General features: G+C 49.7%; 1 protein-coding gene across 3 annotated transcripts in view; it reads left to right on the top strand.

The window, feature by feature from the left end:
• Window positions 1-20,955, top strand: part of LOC106597444 (threonylcarbamoyladenosine tRNA methylthiotransferase) — an 811,125-nt gene that overhangs the window by 610,072 nt on the left and 180,098 nt on the right. For all 3 annotated transcript variants that reach the window (XM_082959157.1, XM_082959161.1, XM_082959159.1), the window contains exon 11: window positions 6,154-6,334. In XM_082959157.1, the coding sequence (XP_082815283.1) occupies window positions 6,154-6,334 (181 nt within the window). The remainder of the gene's footprint in view (window positions 1-6,153; window positions 6,335-20,955) is intronic.

The raw sequence follows: 20,955 nt of genomic DNA, 5'->3' as shown, positions 1-20,955 counted from the left end.
ACCAGATGAGGACCCCACTGGCATCAACCAGATGAGGACCCCACTGGCATCAACCAGATGAAGGACCCCACTGGCATCAACCAGATGAGGACCCCACTGGCATCAACCAGATGAGGACCCCACTGGCATCAACCAGATGAAGGACCCCACTGGCATCAACCAGATGAGGGACCCCACTGGCATCAACCAGATGAGGGACCCCACTGGCATCAACCAGATGAGGGACCCCACTGGCATCAACCAGATGAAGGACCCCACTGGCATCACCCAGATGAGGACCCCACTGGCATCAACCAGATGAGGACCCCACTGGCATCAACCAGATGAGGACCCCACTGGCATCAACCAGATGAGGACCCCACTGGCATCAACCAGATGAGGACCCCACTGGCATCAACCAGATGAGGGACCCCACTGGCATCACCCAGATGAGGACCCCGCTGGCATCAACCAGATGAAGACCCCACTGGCATCACCCAGATGAGGACCCCACTGGCATCAACCAGATGAGGGACCCCACTGGCATCAACCAGATGAGGGACCCCACTGGCATCAACCAGATGAAGGTGTGAAGGTCCTGAAGTGGTCTTTGAAGGCTGCTGTTTAGAACAGAGTGAAGCTCGTCTCAGTGTCCAGAGGACAGTTATCTGGGTGACTGGTCACTGTGGGACGACGCTGCACGTTCACCGCTCTCCCTCAGCCCGCTACCTCACAATACAAACCCACAGACGGACAACCCATCTGACTACAATACAAACCCATCTGACTACAATACAAACCCATCTGACTACAATACAAACCCATCTGACTACAATACAAACCCATCTGACTACAATACAAACCCACAGACGGACAACCCATCTGACTACAATACAAACCCATCTGACTACAATACAAACCCATCTGACTACAATACAAACCCACAGACGGACAACCCATCTGACTACAATACAAACCCATCTGACTACAATACAAACCCATCTGACTACAATACAAACCCATCTGACTACAATACAAACCCACAGACGGACAACCCATCTGACTACAATACAAACCCATCTGACTACAATACAAACCCACAGACGGACAACCCATCTGACTACAATACAAACCCATCTGACTACAACACAAACCCACAGACAGACAACCCATCTGACTACAATACAAACCCATCTGACTACAATACAAACCCACAGACAAACAACACAACCCATCTGACTACAATACAAACCCACAGACGGACAACCCATCTGACTACAATACAAACCCATCTGACTACAACACAAACCCACAGACAGACAACACAAACCATCTGACTACAATACAAACCCACAGACAGACAAGCCATCTGACTACAATACAAACCCACAGACAGACAACCCATCTGACTACAATACAAACCCACAGACATACAACCCATCTGACTACAATACAAACCCACAGACAGACAAGCCATCTGACTACAATACAAACCCACAGACATACAACCCATCTGACTACAATACAAACCCACAGACTCAAGCTGAGCAGAGTGGTATGATAGTATGGCAATTGGAACACAGACTCTGTATATGACCGGGGAACAAGGCCTGGGAACAGGAATGTACAGTAAGACTCTGTATATGACCGGGGAACAAGGCCTGGGAACAGGAATGTACAGTAAGACTCTGTATATGACCGGGGAACAAGGCCTGGGAACAGGAATGTACAGTAAGACTCTGTATATGACAGGGGAACAAGGCCTGGGAACAGGAATGTACAGTAAGACTCTGTATATGACAGGGGAACAAGGCCTGGGAACAGGAATGTACAGTAAGACTCTGTATATGACCGGGGAACAAGGCCTGGGAACAGGAATGTACAGTAAGACTCTGTATATGACCGGGGAACAAGGCCTGGGAACAGGAATGTACAGTAAGACTCTGTATATGACAGGGGAACAAGGCCTGGGAACAGGAATGTACAGTAAGACTCTGTATATGACCGGGGAACAAGGCCTGGGAACAGGAATGTACAGTAAGACTCTGTATATGACAGGGGAACAAGGCCTGGGAACAGGAATGTACAGTAAGACTCTGTATATGACCGGGGAACAAGGCCTGGGAACAGGAATGTACAGTAAGACTCTGTATATGACAGGGGAACAAGGCCTGGGAACAGGAATGTACAGTAAGACTCTGTATATGACCGGGGAACAAGGCCTGGGAACAGGAATGTACAGTAAGACTCTGTATATGACCGGGGAACAAGGCCTGGGAACAGGAATGTACAGTAAGACTCTGTATATGACAGGGGAACAAGGCCTGGGAACAGGAATGTACAGTAAGACTCTGTATATGACCGGGGAACAAGGCCTGGGAACAGGAATGTACAGTAAGACTCTGTATATGACCGGGGAACAAGGACTGGGAACAGGAATGTACAGTAAGACTCTGTATATGACAGGGGAACAAGGCCTGGGAACAGGAATGTACAGTAAGACTCTGTATATGACCGGGGAACAAGGCCTGGGAACAGGAATGTACAGTAAGACTCTGTATATGACAGGGGAACAAGGCCTGGGAACAGGAATGTACAGTAAGACTCTGTATATGACAGGGGAACAAGGCCTGGGAACAGGAATGTACAGTAAGACTCTGTATATGACCGGGGAACAAGGCCTGGGAACAGGAATGTACAGTAAGACTCTGTATATGACAGGGGAACAAGGCCTGGGAACAGGAATGTACAGTAAGACTCTGTATATGACAGGGGAACAAGGCCTGGGAACAGGAATGTACAGTAAGACTCTGTATATGACCGGGGAACAAGGACCGGGAACAGGAATGTACAGTAAGACAGTGTTTGTATTCCTCCACTTGGGTTGATGGGAAAGGTGAAGGATTCCCCAGAGTCCTGCTGAACCTCTTGAATGTGAAGGACTCTGGGCCGAGCAGACGTCAGTAGGCCAGGGGGGGTTATCTCCTGGAAACACAACGATCCACCTCATGTGATTAGAAATGGACGTCTGTCAATAAGACACATTGATCCACATTTGATGTCTGGAGGAGATGGTAATGATGCCGCAGGAGACTCCAACCCACAACAGCAGGTAGAGGAATACGATCAGCAGAGTTAGGATCAGGGGCCGTGTGTATCCAGAGTTAGGATCAGGGGCCGTGTGTATCCAGAGTTAGGATCAGGGGCCATGTGTATCCAGAGTTAGGATTAGGGGCCGTGTGTATCCAGAGTTAGGATTAGGGGCCGCGTGTATCCAGAGTTAGGATCAGGGGCCGTGTGTATCCAGAGTTAGGATTAGGGGCCGCGTGTATCCAGAGTTAGGATCAGGGGCCGTGTGTATCCAGAGTTAGGATTAGGGGCCGCGTGTATCCAGAGTTAGGATCAGGGGCCGTGTGTATCCAGAGTTAGGATTAGGGGCCGCGTGTATCCAGAGTTAGGATCAGGGGCCGCGTGTATCCAGAGTTAGGATTAGGGGCCGTGTGTATCCAGAGTTAGGATCAGGGGCCGCGTGTATCCAGAGTTAGGATCAGGGGCCGTGTGTATCCAGAGTTAGGATCAGGGGCCGTGTGTATCCAGAGTTAGGATCAGGGGCCGTGTGTATCCAGAGTTAGGATCAGGGGCCGTGTGTATCCAGAGTTAGGATCAGGGGCCGTGTGTATCCAGAGTTAGGATCAGGGGCCGTGTGTATCCAGAGTTAGGATCAGGGGCCGTGTGTATCCAGAGTTAGGATCAGGGGCCGTGTGTATCCAGAGTTAGGATCAGGGGCCGTGTGTATCCAGAGTTAGGATCAGGGGCCGTGTGTATCCAGAGTTAGGATCAGGGGCCGCGTGTATCCAGAGTTAGGATCAGGGGCCGCGTGTATCCAGAGTTAGGATCAGGGGCCATGTGTATCCAGAGTTAGGATCAGGGGCCGTGTGTATCCAGAGTTAGGATCAGGGGCCGCGTGTATCCAGAGTTAGGATCAGGGGCCATGTGTATCCAGAGTTAGGATCAGGGGCCGTGTGTATCCAGAGTTAGGATCAGGGGCCGTGTGTATCCAGAGTTAGGATCAGGGGCCGCGTGTATCCAGAGTTAGGATCAGGGGCCGCGTGTATCCAGAGTTAGGATCAGGGGCCGTGTGTATCCAGAGTTAGGATCAGGGGCCGTATCCAGAGTTAGGATCAGGGGCCGTGTGAATCCAGAGTTAGGATCAGGGGCCGTATCCAGAGTTAGGATCAGGGGCTGCGTGTATCCAGAGTTAGGATCAGGGCCCGCGTGAATCCAGAGTTAGGATCAGGGGCCGTGTGTATCCAGAGTTAGGATCAGGGGCCGTGTGAATCCAGAGTTAGGATCAGGGGCCGCGTGTATCCAGAGTTAGGATCAGGGGCCGCGTGTATCCAGAGTTAGGATCAGGGGCCGCGTGTATCCAGAGTTAGGATCAAGGGCCACGTGTATCCAGAGTTAGGATCAGGGGCCGTGTGTATCCAGAGTTAGGATCAGGGGCCGTGTGTATCCAGAGTTAGGATCAGGGGCCGTGTGTATCCAGAGTTAGGATCAGGGGCCGCGTGTATCCAGAGTTAGGATCAGGGGCCGTGTGTATCCAGAGTTAGGATCAGGGGCCGTGTGAATCCAGAGTTAGGATCAGGGGCCGTGTGTATCCAGAGTTAGGATCAGGGGCCGTGTGTATCCAGAGTTAGGATCAGGGGCCGCGTGTATCCAGAGTTAGGATCAGGGGCTGTGTGTATCCAGAGTTAGGATCAGGGGCCGTGTGTATCCAGAGTTAGGATCAGGGGCCGTGTGTATCCAGAGTTAGGATCAGGGGCCGCGTGTATCCAGAGTTAGGATCAGGGGCCGTGTGTATCCAGAGTTAGGATCAGGGGCCGTGTGTATCCAGAGTTAGGATCAGGGGCCGTGTGTATCCAGAGTTAGGATCAGGGGCCGTGTGTATCCAGAGTTAGGATCAGGGGCCGCGTGTATCAAGCGTTTCGGTGTAGGAGTGCTGATCTAGGATCAGGTCCTTCCTGCCCATATTACCTCATGTATTATGATCTTAAAGCTCTTATTCTGAGACTGTTGGTATTTGTTCTTTTGGTCGGCAGAGTTTGGTTTCTCAGGCTGTCCACAGAAGTCGAGGGTTCATTTCAGATACTTGTCTCCCAACCTCATCCGTCTCAGCAGGAAACACGAAAGGTTGTCTGCTGTTCCACTATTCCACCTCTCTCTCTGGACATGAAAGGTTGTCTGCTGCTCCACTATTCCACCTCTCTCTCTGGACATGAAAGGTTGTCTGCTGTTCCACTGTTCCACCTCTCTCTCTGGACATGAAAGGTTGTCTGTTGTTCCACTATTCCACCTGTCTCTCTGGACATGAAAGGTTGTCTGTTGTTCCACTATTCCACCACTCTCTCTGGACATGACAGGTTGTCTGTTGTTCCACTATTCCACCTCTCTCTCTGGACATGAAAGGTTGTCTGCTGCTCCACTATTCCACCTCTCTCTCTGGACATGACAGGTTGTCTGCTGCTCCACTATTCCACCTCTCTCTCTGGACATGAAAGGTTGTCTGCTGCTCCACTATTCCACCTCTCTCTCTGGACATGACAGGTTGTCTGCTGCTCCACTATTCCACCTCTCTCTCTGGACATGACAGGTTGTCTGCTGCTCCACTATTCCACCTCTCTGTTCTGTTGTGGTGGTTCCACCATGTTCAGCATGAGCTAGCCTTGAAGTTGGTTTGTACCTGTGAATCAGAGATCAATAATAACAGAATCTATACAAGCCAGGATCAATGACCCAGTCCTCTGCAGAGGTTCTCATTCAACCACGGACCCGGCCAATAACCAATTGCCATTGAGGCTGCTAATAAGGGTCCTGTTGCAGGAATTATCCCACAGAGAAGATCTGCATAGCAACAGTGGACAGACATCACAGGCCAATGTTGATTTTCAACACACTTGCATCACACACTGTAGTTAGTTACATTTACGTTTCCTTGACATGTTTTTCTAACATGTCTTTAGTTTCTTGTTCGTCTTCCCCTGATTCCACATTGTGATATGTAAAGCTATGAATGTGAATGATCCTGGTCCAATTGGAGGTGTTTAGGTGCTTTCATTGAGATATTGATTAGGTAAATAACCTTTTCTCTCTCCTCTCTCTCCCTCCCTCTCTCAGGGTTCCTGGTATCACCATCGCAACGGACATCATCTGTGGTTTCCCAGGGGAGACGGATGCTGACTTCCAGGAGACATGTGACCTGGTGAAGGAGTATCGCTTCCCCAGCCTCTTCATCAACCAGTTCTACCCCCGGCCTGGCACCCCCGCCGCCAAGATGGACCAGGTCCCCGCCCAACTGGTGAGTTAGTTACACCCCTGATTTAAGTTGATGTTTAAGTGTGTATGATCACACCACGTTGCACCACATCACACCTGGTTACATTTCATCACATATTTTACCAGAGTTCTTCTTCTTGTTTGGAGGCAGTAGAGTTTAACATGGACCAGAGTGTTTGGAGGCAGTAGAGTTTAACATGGACCAGAGTGTTTGGAGAGAATATAGTTTAACATGGACCAGATTGTTTGGAGGCAGTAGAGTTTAACATGGACCAGAGTGTTTGGAGGCAGTAGAGTTTAACATGGACCAGAGTGTTTGGAGGCAGTAGAGTTTAACATGGACCAGATTGTTTGGAGGCAGTAGAGTTTAACATGGACCAGAGTGTTTGGAGGCAGTAGAGTTTAACATGGACCAGAGTGTTTGGAGGCAGTAGAGTTTAACATGGACCAGAGTGTTTGGAGGCAGTAGAGTTTAACATGGACCAGAGTGTTTGGAGAGAATAGAGTTTAACATGGACCAGAGTGTTTGGAGGCAGTAGAGTTTAACATGGACCAGAGTGTTTGGAGGCAGTAGAGTTTAACGTGGACCAGAGTGTTTGGAGGCAGTAGAGTTTAACGTGGACCAGAGTGTTTGGAGGCAGTAGAGTTTAACATGGACCAGAGTGTTTGGAGGCAGTAGAGTTTAACATGGACCAGAGTGTTTGGAGGCAGTAGAGTTTAACATGGACCAGAGTGTTTGGAGGCAGTAGAGTTTAACGTGGACCAGAGTGTTTGGAGGCAGTAGAGTTTAACGTGGACCAGAGTGTTTGGAGGCAGTAGAGTTTAACATGGACCAGAGTGTTTGGAGGCAGTAGAGTTTAACATGGACCAGAGTGTTTGGAGGCAGTAGAGTTTAACATGGACCAGAGTGTTTGGAGGCAGTAGAGTTTAACATGGACCAGAGCGTTTGGAGGCAGTAGAGTTTAACGTGGACCGGAGTGTTTGGAGGCAGTAGAGTTTAACATGGACCAGAGTGTTTGGAGGCAGTAGAGTTTAACATGGACCGGAGTGTTTGGAGGCAGGAGAGTTTAACATGGACCAGAGTGTTTGGAGGCAGTAGAGTTTAACATGGACCAGAGGGTTTGGAGGCAGTAGAGTTTAACATGGACCAGAGCGTTTGGAGGCAGTAGAGTTTAACGTGGACCAGAGTGTTTGGAGGCAGTAGAGTTTAACATGGACCAGAGTGTTTGGAGGCAGTAGAGTTTAACATGGACCGGAGTGTTTGGAGGCAGGAGAGTTTAACATGGACCAGAGTGTTTGGAGGCAGTAGAGTTTAACATGGACCAGAGTGTTTGGAGGCTGTAGAGTTTAACATGGACCAGAGTGTTTGGAGGCAGTAGAGTTTAACATGGCCCAGAGTGTTTGGAGAGAATAGAGTTTAACATGGACCAGAGTGTTTGGAGGCAGTAGAGTTTAACATGGACCAGAGTGTTTGGAGGCTGTAGAGTTTAACATGGACCAGAGGGTATGGAGAGAATAGAGTTTAACATGGACCAGAGTGTTTGGAGGCAGTAGAGTTTAACATGGACCAGAGCGTTTGGAGAGAATATAGTTTAACATGGACCAGAGTGTTTGGAGGCAGTAGAGTTTAACATGGACCAGAGTGTTTGGAGGCAGTAGAGTTTAACATGGACTAGAGTGTTTGGAGGCAGTAGAGTTTAACGTGGACCAGAGCGTTTGGAGGCAGTAGAGTTTAAAGTGGACCAGAGTGTTTGGAGGCAGTAGAGTTTAACGTGGACCAGAGTGTTTGGAGAGAATAGAGTTTAACATGGACCAGAGTGTTTGGAGAGAATAGAGTTTAACATGGACCAGAGTGTTTGGAGGCAGTAGAGTTTAACATGGACCAGAGTGTTTGGAGGCAGTAGATTTTAACATGGACCAGAGTGTTTGGAGGCAGTAGAGTTTAACATGGACCAGAGTGTTTGGAGAGAATAGAGTTTAACATGGACCAGAGTGTTTGGAGAGAATAGAGTTTAACATGGACCAGAGTGTTTGGAGAGAATAGAGTTTAACATGGACCAGAGTGTTTGGAGGCAGTAGAGTTTAACATGGACCAGAGTGTTTGGAGGCAGTAGAGTTTAACATGGACCAGAGTGTTTGGAGGCAGTAGAGTTTAACATGGACCAGAGTGTTTGGAGGCAGTAGAGTTTAACATGGACCAGAGTGTTTGGAGGCAGTATAGTTTAACATGGACCAGAGTGTTTGGAGGCAGTAGAGTTTAACATGGACCAGAGTGTTTGGAGGCAGTAGAGTTTAACATGGAGCAGAGTGTTTGGAGGCAGTATAGTTTAACATGGACCAGAGGGTTTGGAGGCAGTAGAGTTTAACATGGACCAGAGCGTTTGGAGGCAGTAGAGTTTAACATGGACCAGAGTGTTTGGAGGCAGTAGAGTTTAACATGGACCAGAGTGTTTGGAGGCAGTAGAGTTTAACATGGACCAGAGTGTTTGGAGGCAGTAGAGTTTAACATGGACCAGAGTGTTTGGAGGCAGTAGAGTTTAACATGGACCAGAGTGTTTGGAGAGAATAGAGTTTAACATGGACCAGAGTGTTTGGAGGCAGTAGAGTTTAACATGGACCAGAGTGTTTGGAGGCAGTAGAGTTTAACATGGACCAGAGTGTTTGGAGGCAGTAGAGTTTAACATGGACCAGAGTGTTTGGAGGCAGTAGATTTTAACGTGGACCAGAGTGTTTGGAGAGAATATAGTTTAACATGGACCAGATTGTTTGGAGGCAGTAGAGTTTAACATGGACCAGAGTGTTTGGAGGCAGTAGAGTTTAACATGGACCAGAGTGTTTGGAGGCAGTAGAGTTTAACATGGACCAGATTGTTTGGAGGCAGTAGAGTTTAACATGGACCAGAGTGTTTGGAGGCAGTAGAGTTTAACATGGACCAGAGTGTTTGGAGGCAGTAGAGTTTAACATGGACCAGAGTGTTTGGAGGCAGTAGAGTTTAACATGGACCAGAGTGTTTGGAGAGAATAGAGTTTAACATGGACCAGAGTGTTTGGAGGCAGTAGAGTTTAACATGGACCAGAGTGTTTGGAGGCAGTAGAGTTTAACGTGGACCAGAGTGTTTGGAGGCAGTAGAGTTTAACATGGACCAGAGTGTTTGGAGGCAGTAGAGTTTAACATGGACCAGAGTGTTTGGAGGCAGTAGAGTTTAACATGGACCAGAGTGTTTGGAGGCAGTAGAGTTTAACGTGGACCAGAGTGTTTGGAGGCAGTAGAGTTTAACGTGGACCAGAGTGTTTGGAGGCAGTAGAGTTTAACATGGACCAGAGTGTTTGGAGGCAGTAGAGTTTAACATGGACCAGAGTGTTTGGAGGCAGTAGAGTTTAACATGGACCAGAGTGTTTGGAGGCAGTAGAGTTTAACATGGACCAGAGCGTTTGGAGGCAGTAGAGTTTAACGTGGACCGGAGTGTTTGGAGGCAGTAGAGTTTAACATGGACCAGAGTGTTTGGAGGCAGTAGAGTTTAACATGGACCGGAGTGTTTGGAGGCAGGAGAGTTTAACATGGACCAGAGTGTTTGGAGGCAGTAGAGTTTAACATGGACCAGAGGGTTTGGAGGCAGTAGAGTTTAACATGGACCAGAGCGTTTGGAGGCAGTAGAGTTTAACGTGGACCAGAGTGTTTGGAGGCAGTAGAGTTTAACATGGACCAGAGTGTTTGGAGGCAGTAGAGTTTAACATGGACCGGAGTGTTTGGAGGCAGGAGAGTTTAACATGGACCAGAGTGTTTGGAGGCAGTAGAGTTTAACATGGACCAGAGTGTTTGGAGGCTGTAGAGTTTAACATGGACCAGAGGGTATGGAGAGAATAGAGTTTAACATGGACCAGAGTGTTTGGAGGCAGTAGAGTTTAACATGGACCAGAGCGTTTGGAGAGAATATAGTTTAACATGGACCAGAGTGTTTGGAGGCAGTAGAGTTTAACATGGACCAGAGTGTTTGGAGGCAGTAGAGTTTAACATGGACTAGAGTGTTTGGAGGCAGTAGAGTTTAACGTGGACCAGAGCGTTTGGAGGCAGTAGAGTTTAAAGTGGACCAGAGTGTTTGGAGGCAGTAGAGTTTAACGTGGACCAGAGTGTTTGGAGAGAATAGAGTTTAACATGGACCAGAGTGTTTGGAGAGAATAGAGTTTAACATGGACCAGAGTGTTTGGAGGCAGTAGAGTTTAACATGGACCAGAGTGTTTGGAGGCAGTAGATTTTAACATGGACCAGAGTGTTTGGAGGCAGTAGAGTTTAACATGGACCAGAGTGTTTGGAGAGAATAGAGTTTAACATGGACCAGAGTGTTTGGAGAGAATAGAGTTTAACATGGACCAGAGTGTTTGGAGAGAATAGAGTTTAACATGGACCAGAGTGTTTGGAGGCAGTAGAGTTTAACATGGACCAGAGTGTTTGGAGGCAGTAGAGTTTAACATGGACCAGAGTGTTTGGAGGCAGTAGAGTTTAACATGGACCAGAGTGTTTGGAGGCAGTAGAGTTTAACATGGACCAGAGTGTTTGGAGGCAGTATAGTTTAACATGGACCAGAGTGTTTGGAGGCAGTAGAGTTTAACATGGACCAGAGTGTTTGGAGGCAGTAGAGTTTAACATGGACCAGAGTGTTTGGAGGCAGTATAGTTTAACATGGACCAGAGGGTTTGGAGGCAGTAGAGTTTAACATGGACCAGAGCGTTTGGAGGCAGTAGAGTTTAACATGGACCAGAGTGTTTGGAGGCAGTAGAGTTTAACATGGACCAGAGTGTTTGGAGGCAGTAGAGTTTAACATGGACCAGAGTGTTTGGAGGCAGTAGAGTTTAACATGGACCAGAGTGTTTGGAGGCAGTAGAGTTTAACATGGACCAGAGTGTTTGGAGAGAATAGAGTTTAACATGGACCAGAGTGTTTGGAGGCAGTAGAGTTTAACATGGACCAGAGTGTTTGGAGGCAGTAGAGTTTAACATGGACCAGAGTGTTTGGAGGCAGTAGAGTTTAACATGGACCAGAGTGTTTGGAGGCAGTAGATTTTAACGTGGACCAGAGTGTTTGGAGAGAATAGAGTTTAACATGGACCAGAGTGTTTGGAGAGAATAGAGTTTAACATGGACCAGAGCGTTTGGAGGCAGTAGAGTTTAAAGTGGACCAGAGTGTTTGGAGGCAGTAGAGTTTAACGTGGACCAGAGGGTTTGGAGAGAATAGAGTTTAACATGGACCAGAGTGTTTGGAGGCAGTAGAGTTTAACATGGACCAGAGTGTTTGGAGAGAATAGAGTTTAACATGGACCAGAGTGTTTGGAGAGAATAGAGTTTAACATGGACCAGAGTGTTTGGAGGCAGGAGAGTTTAACATGGACCAGAGTGTTTGGAGAGAATAGAGTTTAACATGGACCAGAGTGTTTGGAGAGAATAGAGCTTAACATGGACCAGAGTGTTTGGAGGCAGTAGAGTTTAACGTGGACCAGAGTGTTTGGAGGCAGTAGAGTTTAACATGGACCAGAGTGTTTGGAGAGAATAGAGTTTAACATGAACCAGAGTGTTTGGAGAGAATAGAGTTTAACATGGACCAGAGTGTTTGGAGGCAGGAGAGTTTAACATGGATCAGAGTGTTTGGAGGAGGTAGAGTTTCAGTACAGTAGTATGAGATGAGCAGGGCTGAGTGGAACAGGGTTCTAGCAGTATGTTTGGGGGTATCAGTTAGAGAAAGGCACAGAGTCACTCAGTTTAGTCAGTAGTTATTCAGGGTGTAAGAGAATTTGTGATTCTGTGCAGTCCGACTGCAATTTGATTCATCTTAAACACACACAGGGATACTGGCAGACCTGTCTGGATAAAGGCCTACACATCAGGCCTCACTCAACATCAGTGGTATGTCCCAAATGGCCCTATAATTCCCTATTATAGTGCACTACCCGATGGGCCCTGGTCAAAGGTAGTGCACTATATAGGTAATGGGGTGCCATTTGTGTCAGAGCCTCAGGCCCAGGCTCAGCTCTGTTTGTACAGGTGTTTCAACCCATTTCACATGTGGGACTACATCAAGGCCTGTTATAATGGCTCAGTGTCGGGCTAAACCACAAGCTGGGGCTCTGCTAATGAGACTACAGATGGCAGAAGACGTTGGGATCAATTCCATTTCAGTTTAGTCAATTCAGGAGATTAACAGCAATTCCATTGAGGGAAAATGAAAGAGACTGACTTGAAATGGAACCAGCCCCCACCCACTACTGCCAGTGACATGTCTGAAAGGACGCCAGCCTAAACTCAGCCACCTCATCGTATTATCATAACTACTATATCGACACGAGACATTAAGGCTGTATTATTGCCTGGATGTTTCCGATGACGATGGGCTTGATTCACCCAGCTGTCAGACCTAATAAATAGTCGAGCAGGAGATGTATTTAAACGTCTTTTAGTACGTCTGATTCTGAATATTTAATATTTTGGAAGTTTGTGTCTCTTATCAAGGAAAAAAACAGGACTAAAAGTTCTCCCTCTCGTCATCTGAACATAAAAAAATCCTGTTCCAATTATGTCAAGAACATGTCCTGTGAATATTATATGTCCTGGAGTGTTTTATACCACACTGGATTAGCACATTCAGAGAGACTGGAGTTCTCCTCTCTCTTAATATCTCCCTCTCTCTCTCTGTGTGTGTGTGTGTGTGTGTGTGTGTGTGTGTGTGTGTGTGTGTGTGTGTGTGTGTGTGTGTGTGTGTGTGTGTGTGTGTGTGTGAAATCTCTCTCTCTCTCAGCATTAATGGTAATTAATACAGATCTGTTTGTGAAATGAGCCATTCGTTTCCCTCAGACTGAATTCTACCACTATGAGTAATTCAGCTGTAGTACTAGTCAGTCGGTTCATTTCAACGAGACATTTCTCATTTCTCATATTTTTATCTGTCTTCAATTGCAGCATTTTTTTGTTGTTGTCTGTTTTATATCCTTAAATCCATCAAGAGAAAATAGGATATTGGCTTTTTATGTATTTATGTTTCAATTTCATCATTCATTATTGACAATGCAAATGTGTATTCTGAGAAGTTTCCACATCATGTTCAATATTAATGAACAGGAACTCTGGAGCTCTGTCAGAGTGACCAATAACAATTATTTTCAACATTTGCTATCATTGTTTGAAACTGTGGCAGGATCAATACCGTAGAAATAGAATCCATTGAATGGGTTTGGAACCTCTAATCCTGTCAATTTGAATGGGTTTGGAACCTCTAATCCTGTCAATTTGAATGGGCTTGGAACCTCTAATCCTGTCAATTTGAATGGGTTTGGAACCTCTAATCCTGTCAATTTGAATGGGCTTGGAACCTCTAATCCCGTCAATTCGAACGGGCTTGGAACCTCTAATCCTGTCAATTCGAACGGGTTTGGAACCTCTAATCCTGTCAATTTGAACGGGTTTGGAACCTCTAATCCTGTCAATTTGAATGGGCTTGGAACCTCTAATCCTGTCAATTTGAATGGGCTTGGAACCTCTAATCCTGTCAATTTGAATTGGCTTGGAACCTCTAATCCTGTCAAATTGAATGGGCTTGGAACCTCTAATCCTGTCAATTTGAATGGGGCGGCCAGTTCTATGGATTCTTTCTATACTAAATACACTCCAGTGAAGTGTACCAAACCATTACTGAAGGCCACAAGGTCTAAACAGGACTTTAACCAGGACCAGCTCATCTGTGGTTTAACCAGGACTAGCTCATATGTGGTTCAACCAGGACTAGATCATGTCTTCCTGGAGATGATGTGCATTCAGGTGCTCTAAATCTCCTGAGACTACGACTTCAATTCCCACACCACTGGGGTTGTAGTTATTATTATCACTAAACAGACACCGGCTGGGCTGCAACTTCCCACCTTTACTGGTGGGTGAGTCTCACCCCGTCGTTTCACTGCTTAAAGCCTGGTTCATTTCCCGTGGTTGAAACAACATGGCCGCCCCGCGACACTACACTAAACCTTAGTCACATCGGGGTCATTAAAATGACTTCCCTGCTCCTCCCGCATGCCTGGCCTGCCTGCAAGACCTCCTCAGCTCTTCCTGAAGAGGCAGCGGTGGAGGAAGCCATCCATTAGATGCTCCTAACCATTCATCACTGTGTGAAGGCATGGGGCCTCAGCGCCCAGCGGTGTCCGGCTGGACAGGAGGTGAAGCGCTAACCAAAGCAGCCCATCCCTCCCTCCCTCCCTCCCTCCCTCCCTCCCTCCCTCCCTCCCTCCCTCCCTCCCTCCCTCCCTCCCTCCCTCCCTCCCTCCCTCCCTCCCTCCCTCCCTCCCTCCCTCTTCCCTCCCTCTCCATCCGTTCACCAATATAAGCTTTGGCAAACGGATGGAGCCAGTCTGGGCTGGGTAGAGATGGGGCTGGGCTGGGTAGGGATGGGGCTGGGCTGGGTAGAGATGGGGCTGGGTAGAGATGGGGCTGGGCTGGGTAGGGATGGGGCTGGGTAGAGATGGGGCTGGGTAGGGATGGGGCTGGGTAGGGATGGGGCTGGGTAGAGATGGGGCTGGGTAGAGATGGGGCTGGGTAGGGATGGGGCTGGGCTGGGTAGAGATGGGGCTGGGTAGGGATGGGGCTGGGCTGGGTAGGGATGGGGCTGGGTAGGGATGGGGCTGGGCTGGGTAGGGATGGGGCTGGGTAGGGATGGGGCTGGGTAGAGATGGGGCTGGATAGGGATTGGGCTGGGTAGAGATGGGGCTGGGTAGGGATGGGGCTGGGCAGGGTAGGGATGGGGCTGGGTAGAGATGGGGCTGGGTAGATATGGGGCTGGGCTGATATGGGGATAGGTAGATATGGGACTGGGTAGGGATGGGGCTGGGTAGAGATGGGGCTGGGTAGGGATGGGGCTGGGTAGGGATGGGGCTGGGTAGAGATGGGGCTGGGTAGAGATGGGCCTGGGCTGGGTAGGGATGGGGCTGGGTAGGGATGGGATGGGGCTGGGTAGGGATGGGATGGGGCTGGGTAGAGATGGGGCTGGGTAGAGATAGGGCTGGGTAGGGCTGGGTAGAGATGGGGCTGGGTAGGGATGGAGCTGGGTAGAGATGGGACTGGGTAGGGATGGGACTGGGCTGGGTAGGGATGGGACTGGGTAGGGATGGGGCTGGGTAGAGATGGGGCTGGGTAGGGATGGGGCTGGGTAGAGATGGGACTGGGTAGGGATGGGACTGGGCTGGGTAGGGATGGGACTGGGCTGGGTAGAGATGGGGCTGGGTAGAGATGGGGCTGGGTAGGGATGGGGCTGGGTAGATATGGGGCTGGGTAGAGATGGGGCTGGGTAGGGATGGGGCTGGGTAGAGATGGGGCTGGGTAGGGATGGGGCTGGGTAGATATGGGGCTGGGTAGAGATGGGGCTGGCTAGAGATGGGACTGGGTAGGGATGGGACTGGGTAGGGATGGGTCTGGGCTGGGTAGAGATGGGGCTGGGTAGAGATGGGGCTGGGTAGGGATGGGACTGGGTAGGGATAGGTCTGGGCTGGGTAGGGATGGGGCTGGGTAGAGATGGGGCTGGGTAGGGATGGGGCTGGGTAGAGATGGGACTGGGTAGGGATGGGACTGGGTAGGGATGGGTCTGGGCTGGGTAGAGATGGGGCTGGGTAGAGATGGGGCTGGGTAGAGATGGGGCTGGGTAGGGATGGGGCTGGGTAGGGATGGGACTGGGTAGGGATGGGTCTGGGCTGGGTAGGGATGGGACTGGGTAGAGATGGGGCTGGGTAGAGATGGGGCTGGGTAGGGATGGGGCTGGGTAGATATGGGGCTGGGTAGGGATGGGACTGGGCTGGGTAGAGATGGGGCTGGGTAGAGATGGGGCTGGGTAGAGATGGGGCTGGGTAGAGATGGGGCTGGGTAGGGATGGGACTGGGTAGGGATGGGTCTGGGCTGGGTAGGGATGGGACTGGGTAGAGATGGGGCTGGGTAGAGATGGGGCTGGGTAGGGATGGGGCTGGGTAGAGATGGGGCTGGGTAGGGATGGGGCTGGGTAGGGATGGGGCTGGGTAGAGATGGGGCTGGGTAGGGATGGGACTGGGTAGGGATGGGGCTGGGTAGGGATGGGTCTGGGCTGGGTAGAGATGGGGCTGGGTAGAGATGGGGCTGGGTAGGGATGGGACTGGGTAGAGATGGGGCTGGGTAGAGATGGGGCTGGGTAGGGATGGGGCTGGGTAGATATGGGGCTGGGTAGAGATGGGGCTGGGTAGAGATGGGGCTGGGTAGAGATGGGACTGGGTAGGGATGGGACTGGGTAGGGATGGGGCTGGGTAGAGATGGGGCTGGGTAGAGATGGGACTGGGTAGGGATGGGTCTGGGCTGGGTAGAGATGGGGCTGGGTAGAGATGGGGCTGGGTAGAGATGGGGCTGGGTAGGGATGGGGCTGGGTAGGGATGGGACTGGGTAGGGATGGGTCTGGGCTGGGTAGGGATGGGACTGGGTAGAGATGGGGCTGGGTAGGGATGGGGCTGGGTAGATATGGGGCTGGGTAGAGATGGGTCTGGGTAGGGATGGGACTGGGTAGGGATGGGTCTGGGCTGGGTAGGGATGGGGCTGGGTAGAGATGGGGCTGGGTAGGGATGGGGCTGGGTAGGGATGGGTCTGGGCTGGGTAGAGATGGGGCTGGGTAGAGATGGGGCTGGGTAGAGATAGGGCTGGGTAGGGATGGGGCTGGGTAGGGATGGGGCTGGGTAGAGATAGGGCTGGGTAGGGATGGGGCTGGGTAGAGATGGGGCTGGGTAGAGATGGGGCTGGGTGGGGATGGGGCTGGGCTGGGTAGGGATGGGGCTGGGTAGGGATGGGACTGGGTAGAGATGGGGCTGGGTAGGGATGGGGCTGGGTAGGGATGGGGCTGGGTAGGGATGGGGCTGGGTAGATATGGGGCTGGGTGGAGATGGGGCTGGGTAGGGATGGGGCTGGGTAGGGATGGGGCTGGGTAGAGATAGGGCTGGGTAGGGATGGGGCTGGGTAGAGATGGGACTGGGTAGAGATAGGGCTGGGTAGGGATGGGGCTGGGTAGGGATGGGGCTGGGTAGAGATGGGACTGGGTAGGGATGGGACTGGGTAGGGATGGGTCTGGGCTGGGTAGAGATGGGGCTGGGCTGGGTTAGACTGTTTTCTCTGGCCATCTGGAGGATGGTATTTATGTGTGGCCCTGCGGTAGAGTAGACACTGCTGCCTGTCTGAGCTGACTGATGCTGCTGTGGGGAGGAGAGACAGACTACAGACTACGGCACCAGGTGTGCCAGTCAGCCATAGGAGACTACAGACAGGACCGCTACAAAGAGGAATGTGCGCTCTTTATTTCTCTCTCTTTCTCTCTCTCTCTCTCTCTCTCTCTCTCTCTCTCTCTATTTTACTCTCTCTCTCTGTTTCTCTCTCTGTCTTTCTCTCCAGACACACCTGTTCAGTTTCCTACAAGGCATAGCAACAACACAGTTCTGCCTGTTCTTCCCCTGGTCAGTAATACCTTTGTGTTGAACTGTACTTTCAAATCACTGTTTTTAAAATATGAGAATCAGCTTGCTACGTCTTCCTCACCACTGAGAACTACTCGTGTTGTTTTTGTGGATCAAAGTTCATCAAACATGATTAGTTTATAGACCAGCTGGTTTTCCCTCTTCTCCTCGGAGAACCCCAGCCGTTCCATGCAGTCTATTCCACAGCTGACACACCTGATTCAACTTGTCTACTAATCATCAAGCCCCTGATTGGTCAATCAGGTCAGCTAGTTCAGGGTTACAATTCATCAAGCCCCTGATTGGTCAATCAGGTCAGCTAGTTCAGGGTTACTAATCATCAAGCCCCTGATTGGTCAATCAGGTCAGCTAGTTCAGGGTTACTAATCATCAAGCCCCTGATTGGTCAATCAGGTCAGCTAGTTCAGGGCTACAACAACATGGTGAAACAGCTGGGGATCCCAGAGGAGAGGTTGGAAAACCCCTGTCATCCCCCCCCAGGACATTTCCCCTGTCATCTAATACCTGCAGCCCTTACCAGAGGTCCCTGAATCACGGGTCTGAACGTCTGTTTGTCTCTAACGCTTGTTTTCTCTGTATTCTGTCTTGGTCTGTTAGGGTAGGTCTCTGTATTCTGTCTTGGTCTGTTTGGGTAGGTCTCTGTATTCTGTCTTGGTCTGTTAGGGTAGGTCTCTGTATTCTGTCTTGGTCTGTTAGGGTAGGTCTCTGTATTCTGTCTTGGTCTGCTAGGGTAGGTCTCTGTATTCTGTCTTGGTCTGTTAGGGTAGGTCTCTGTATTCTGTCTTGGTCTGTTTGGGTAGGTCTCTGTATTCTGTCTTGGTCCGTTAGGGTAGGTCTCTGTCTTGGTCTGCTAGGGTAGGTCTCTGTATTCTGTCTTGGTCTGCTAGGGTAGGTCTCTGTATTCTGTCTTGGTCTGTTTGGGTAGGTCTCTGTATTCTGTCTTGGTCTGTTTGGGTAGGTCTCTGTATTCTGTCTTGGTCTGCTTGGGTAGGTCTCTGTATTCTGTCTTGGTCTGCTTGGGTAGGTCTCTGTCTTGGTCTGCTTGGGTAGGTCTCTGTCTTGGTCTGCTTGGGTAGGTCTCTGTCTTGGCCTGCCTGGGTAGGTCTCTGTCTTGGTCTGCCTGGGTAGGTCTTTGTCTTGGTCTGCCTGGGTAGGTCTCTGTCTTGGTCTGCCTGGGTAGGTCTCTGTCTTGGTCTGCTTGGGTAGGTCTCTGTCTTGGTCTGCCTGGGTAGGTCTCTGTCTTGGTCTGCCTGGGTAGGTCTCTGTCTTGGCCTGCCTGGGTAGGTCTCTGTCTTGGTCTGCTTGGGTAGGTCTCTGACTTGGTCTGCCTGGGTAGGTCTCTGACTTGGTCTGCTTGGGTAGGTCTCTGTCTTGGCCTGCCTGGGTAGGTCTCTGACTTGGTCTGCTAGGGTAGGTCTCTGTATTCTGTCTTGGTCTGCCTGGGTAGGTCTCTGTCTTGGCCTGCTTGGGTAGGTCTCTGTCTTGGTCTGTTAGGGTAGGTCTCTGTATTCTGACTTGGTCTGTTAGGGTAGGTCTCTGTATTCTGTCTTGGTCTGCTAGGGTAGGTCTCTGTATTCTGTCTTGGCCTGCTTGGGTAGGTCTCTGTCTTGGTCTGCTTGGGTAGGTCTCTGTCTTGGCCTGCCTGGGTAGGTCTCTGTCTTGGCCTGCCTGGGTAGGTCTCTGTCTTGGCCTGCCTGGGTAGGTCTATTATCATCACCAGCACATAGAGACATATCCTAACCCTTCCATCTGTCTCTCTGGGTGAGGTAGGGAGAAGTATTTGACACCGGGGCTAAGGGTCCCAAATAGTTCCCTATTTCCCTATGAAGTGCATAGGGCTCTTGTCAAAAGTAGTGCACTATTTAAGGAATAGGGTGTCGGTTCTCTAGTGTCCCTACACCCACGTTAACGGGATTGAATGGGGAAGACCCCTTAGCACCGGCTGACCTGTAGGTCCTAACGGGGAACTTCAAAACGTTTTAACCTCTTATGCGTGATGTCCAGCGCCAGCGGGGTTAAAAAGGTGAGAGGTGAATTTTACGTTTAGCAGACGCTTTTATCCAAAGCGACTTAGTCATACCTGGATACATTTTACATACAGGTGGTCCCAGGAATCGAACCCACTATCCTGTCGTTTCAAGCACCGTGCTCTACCAACTGAGCTACAGAGATAAACGAAATGTCAGAACATTTAGTTTTTTTTATCCTTATTGTTTGTTGAATAAACAGAACAGACTAAAGAAGAGAGAGCCAGTCTACAGACCATCCAGGTCTGTTGAATAAACAGAACAGACTAAAGAAGAGACAGCCAGTCTACAGGACCATCCAGGTCTGTTGAATAAACAGAACAGACTAAAGAAGAGAGAGCCAGTCTACAGGACCATCCAGGTCTGTTGAATAAACAGAACAGACTAAAGAAGAGAGAGCCAGTCTACAGACCATCCAGGTCTGTTGAATAAACAGAACAGACTAAAGAAGAGAGAGCCAGTCTACAGACCATCCAGGTCTGTTGAATAAACAGAACAGACTAAAGAAGAGAGAGCCAGTCTACAGACCATCCAGGTCTGTTGAATAAAGAAGAGACAGCCAGTCTACAGACCATCCAGGTCTGTTGAATAAAGAAGAGAGAGCCAGTCTACAGACCATCCAGGTCTGTTGAATAAACAGAACAGACTAAAGAAGAGAGAGCCAGTCTACAGACCATCCAGGTCTGTTGAATAAACAGAACAGACTAAAGAAGAGAGAGCCAGTCTACAGACCATCCAGGTCTGTTGAATAAACAGAACAGACTAAAGAAGAGACAGCCAGTCTACAGGACCATCCAGGTCTGTTGAATAAACAGAACAGACTAAAGAAGAGAGAGCCAGTCTACAGGACCATCCAGGTCTGTTGAATAAACAGAACAGACTAAAGAACAGAGAGCCAGTCTACAGACCATCCAGGTCTGTTGAATAAACAGAACAGACTAAAGAAGAGAGAGCCAGTCTACAGACCATCCAGGTCTGTTGAATAAACAGAACAGACTAAAGAAGAGAGAGCCAGTCTACAGACCATCCAGGTCTGTTGAATAAACAGAACAGACTAAAGAACAGAGAGCCAGTCTACAGACCATCCAGGTCTGTTGAATAAACAGAACAGAC

This window comes from Salmo salar, chromosome 02 (genome assembly GCF_965601325.2).
Source record: "Salmo salar chromosome 02, fSalSal1, whole genome shotgun sequence".
In the NCBI taxonomy this organism is placed as follows: domain Eukaryota; kingdom Metazoa; phylum Chordata; class Actinopteri; order Salmoniformes; family Salmonidae; genus Salmo; species Salmo salar.
The sequence above is the reverse complement of the archived record's forward strand: the minus strand, read 5'-3'. Positions and strand labels throughout refer to the sequence as shown.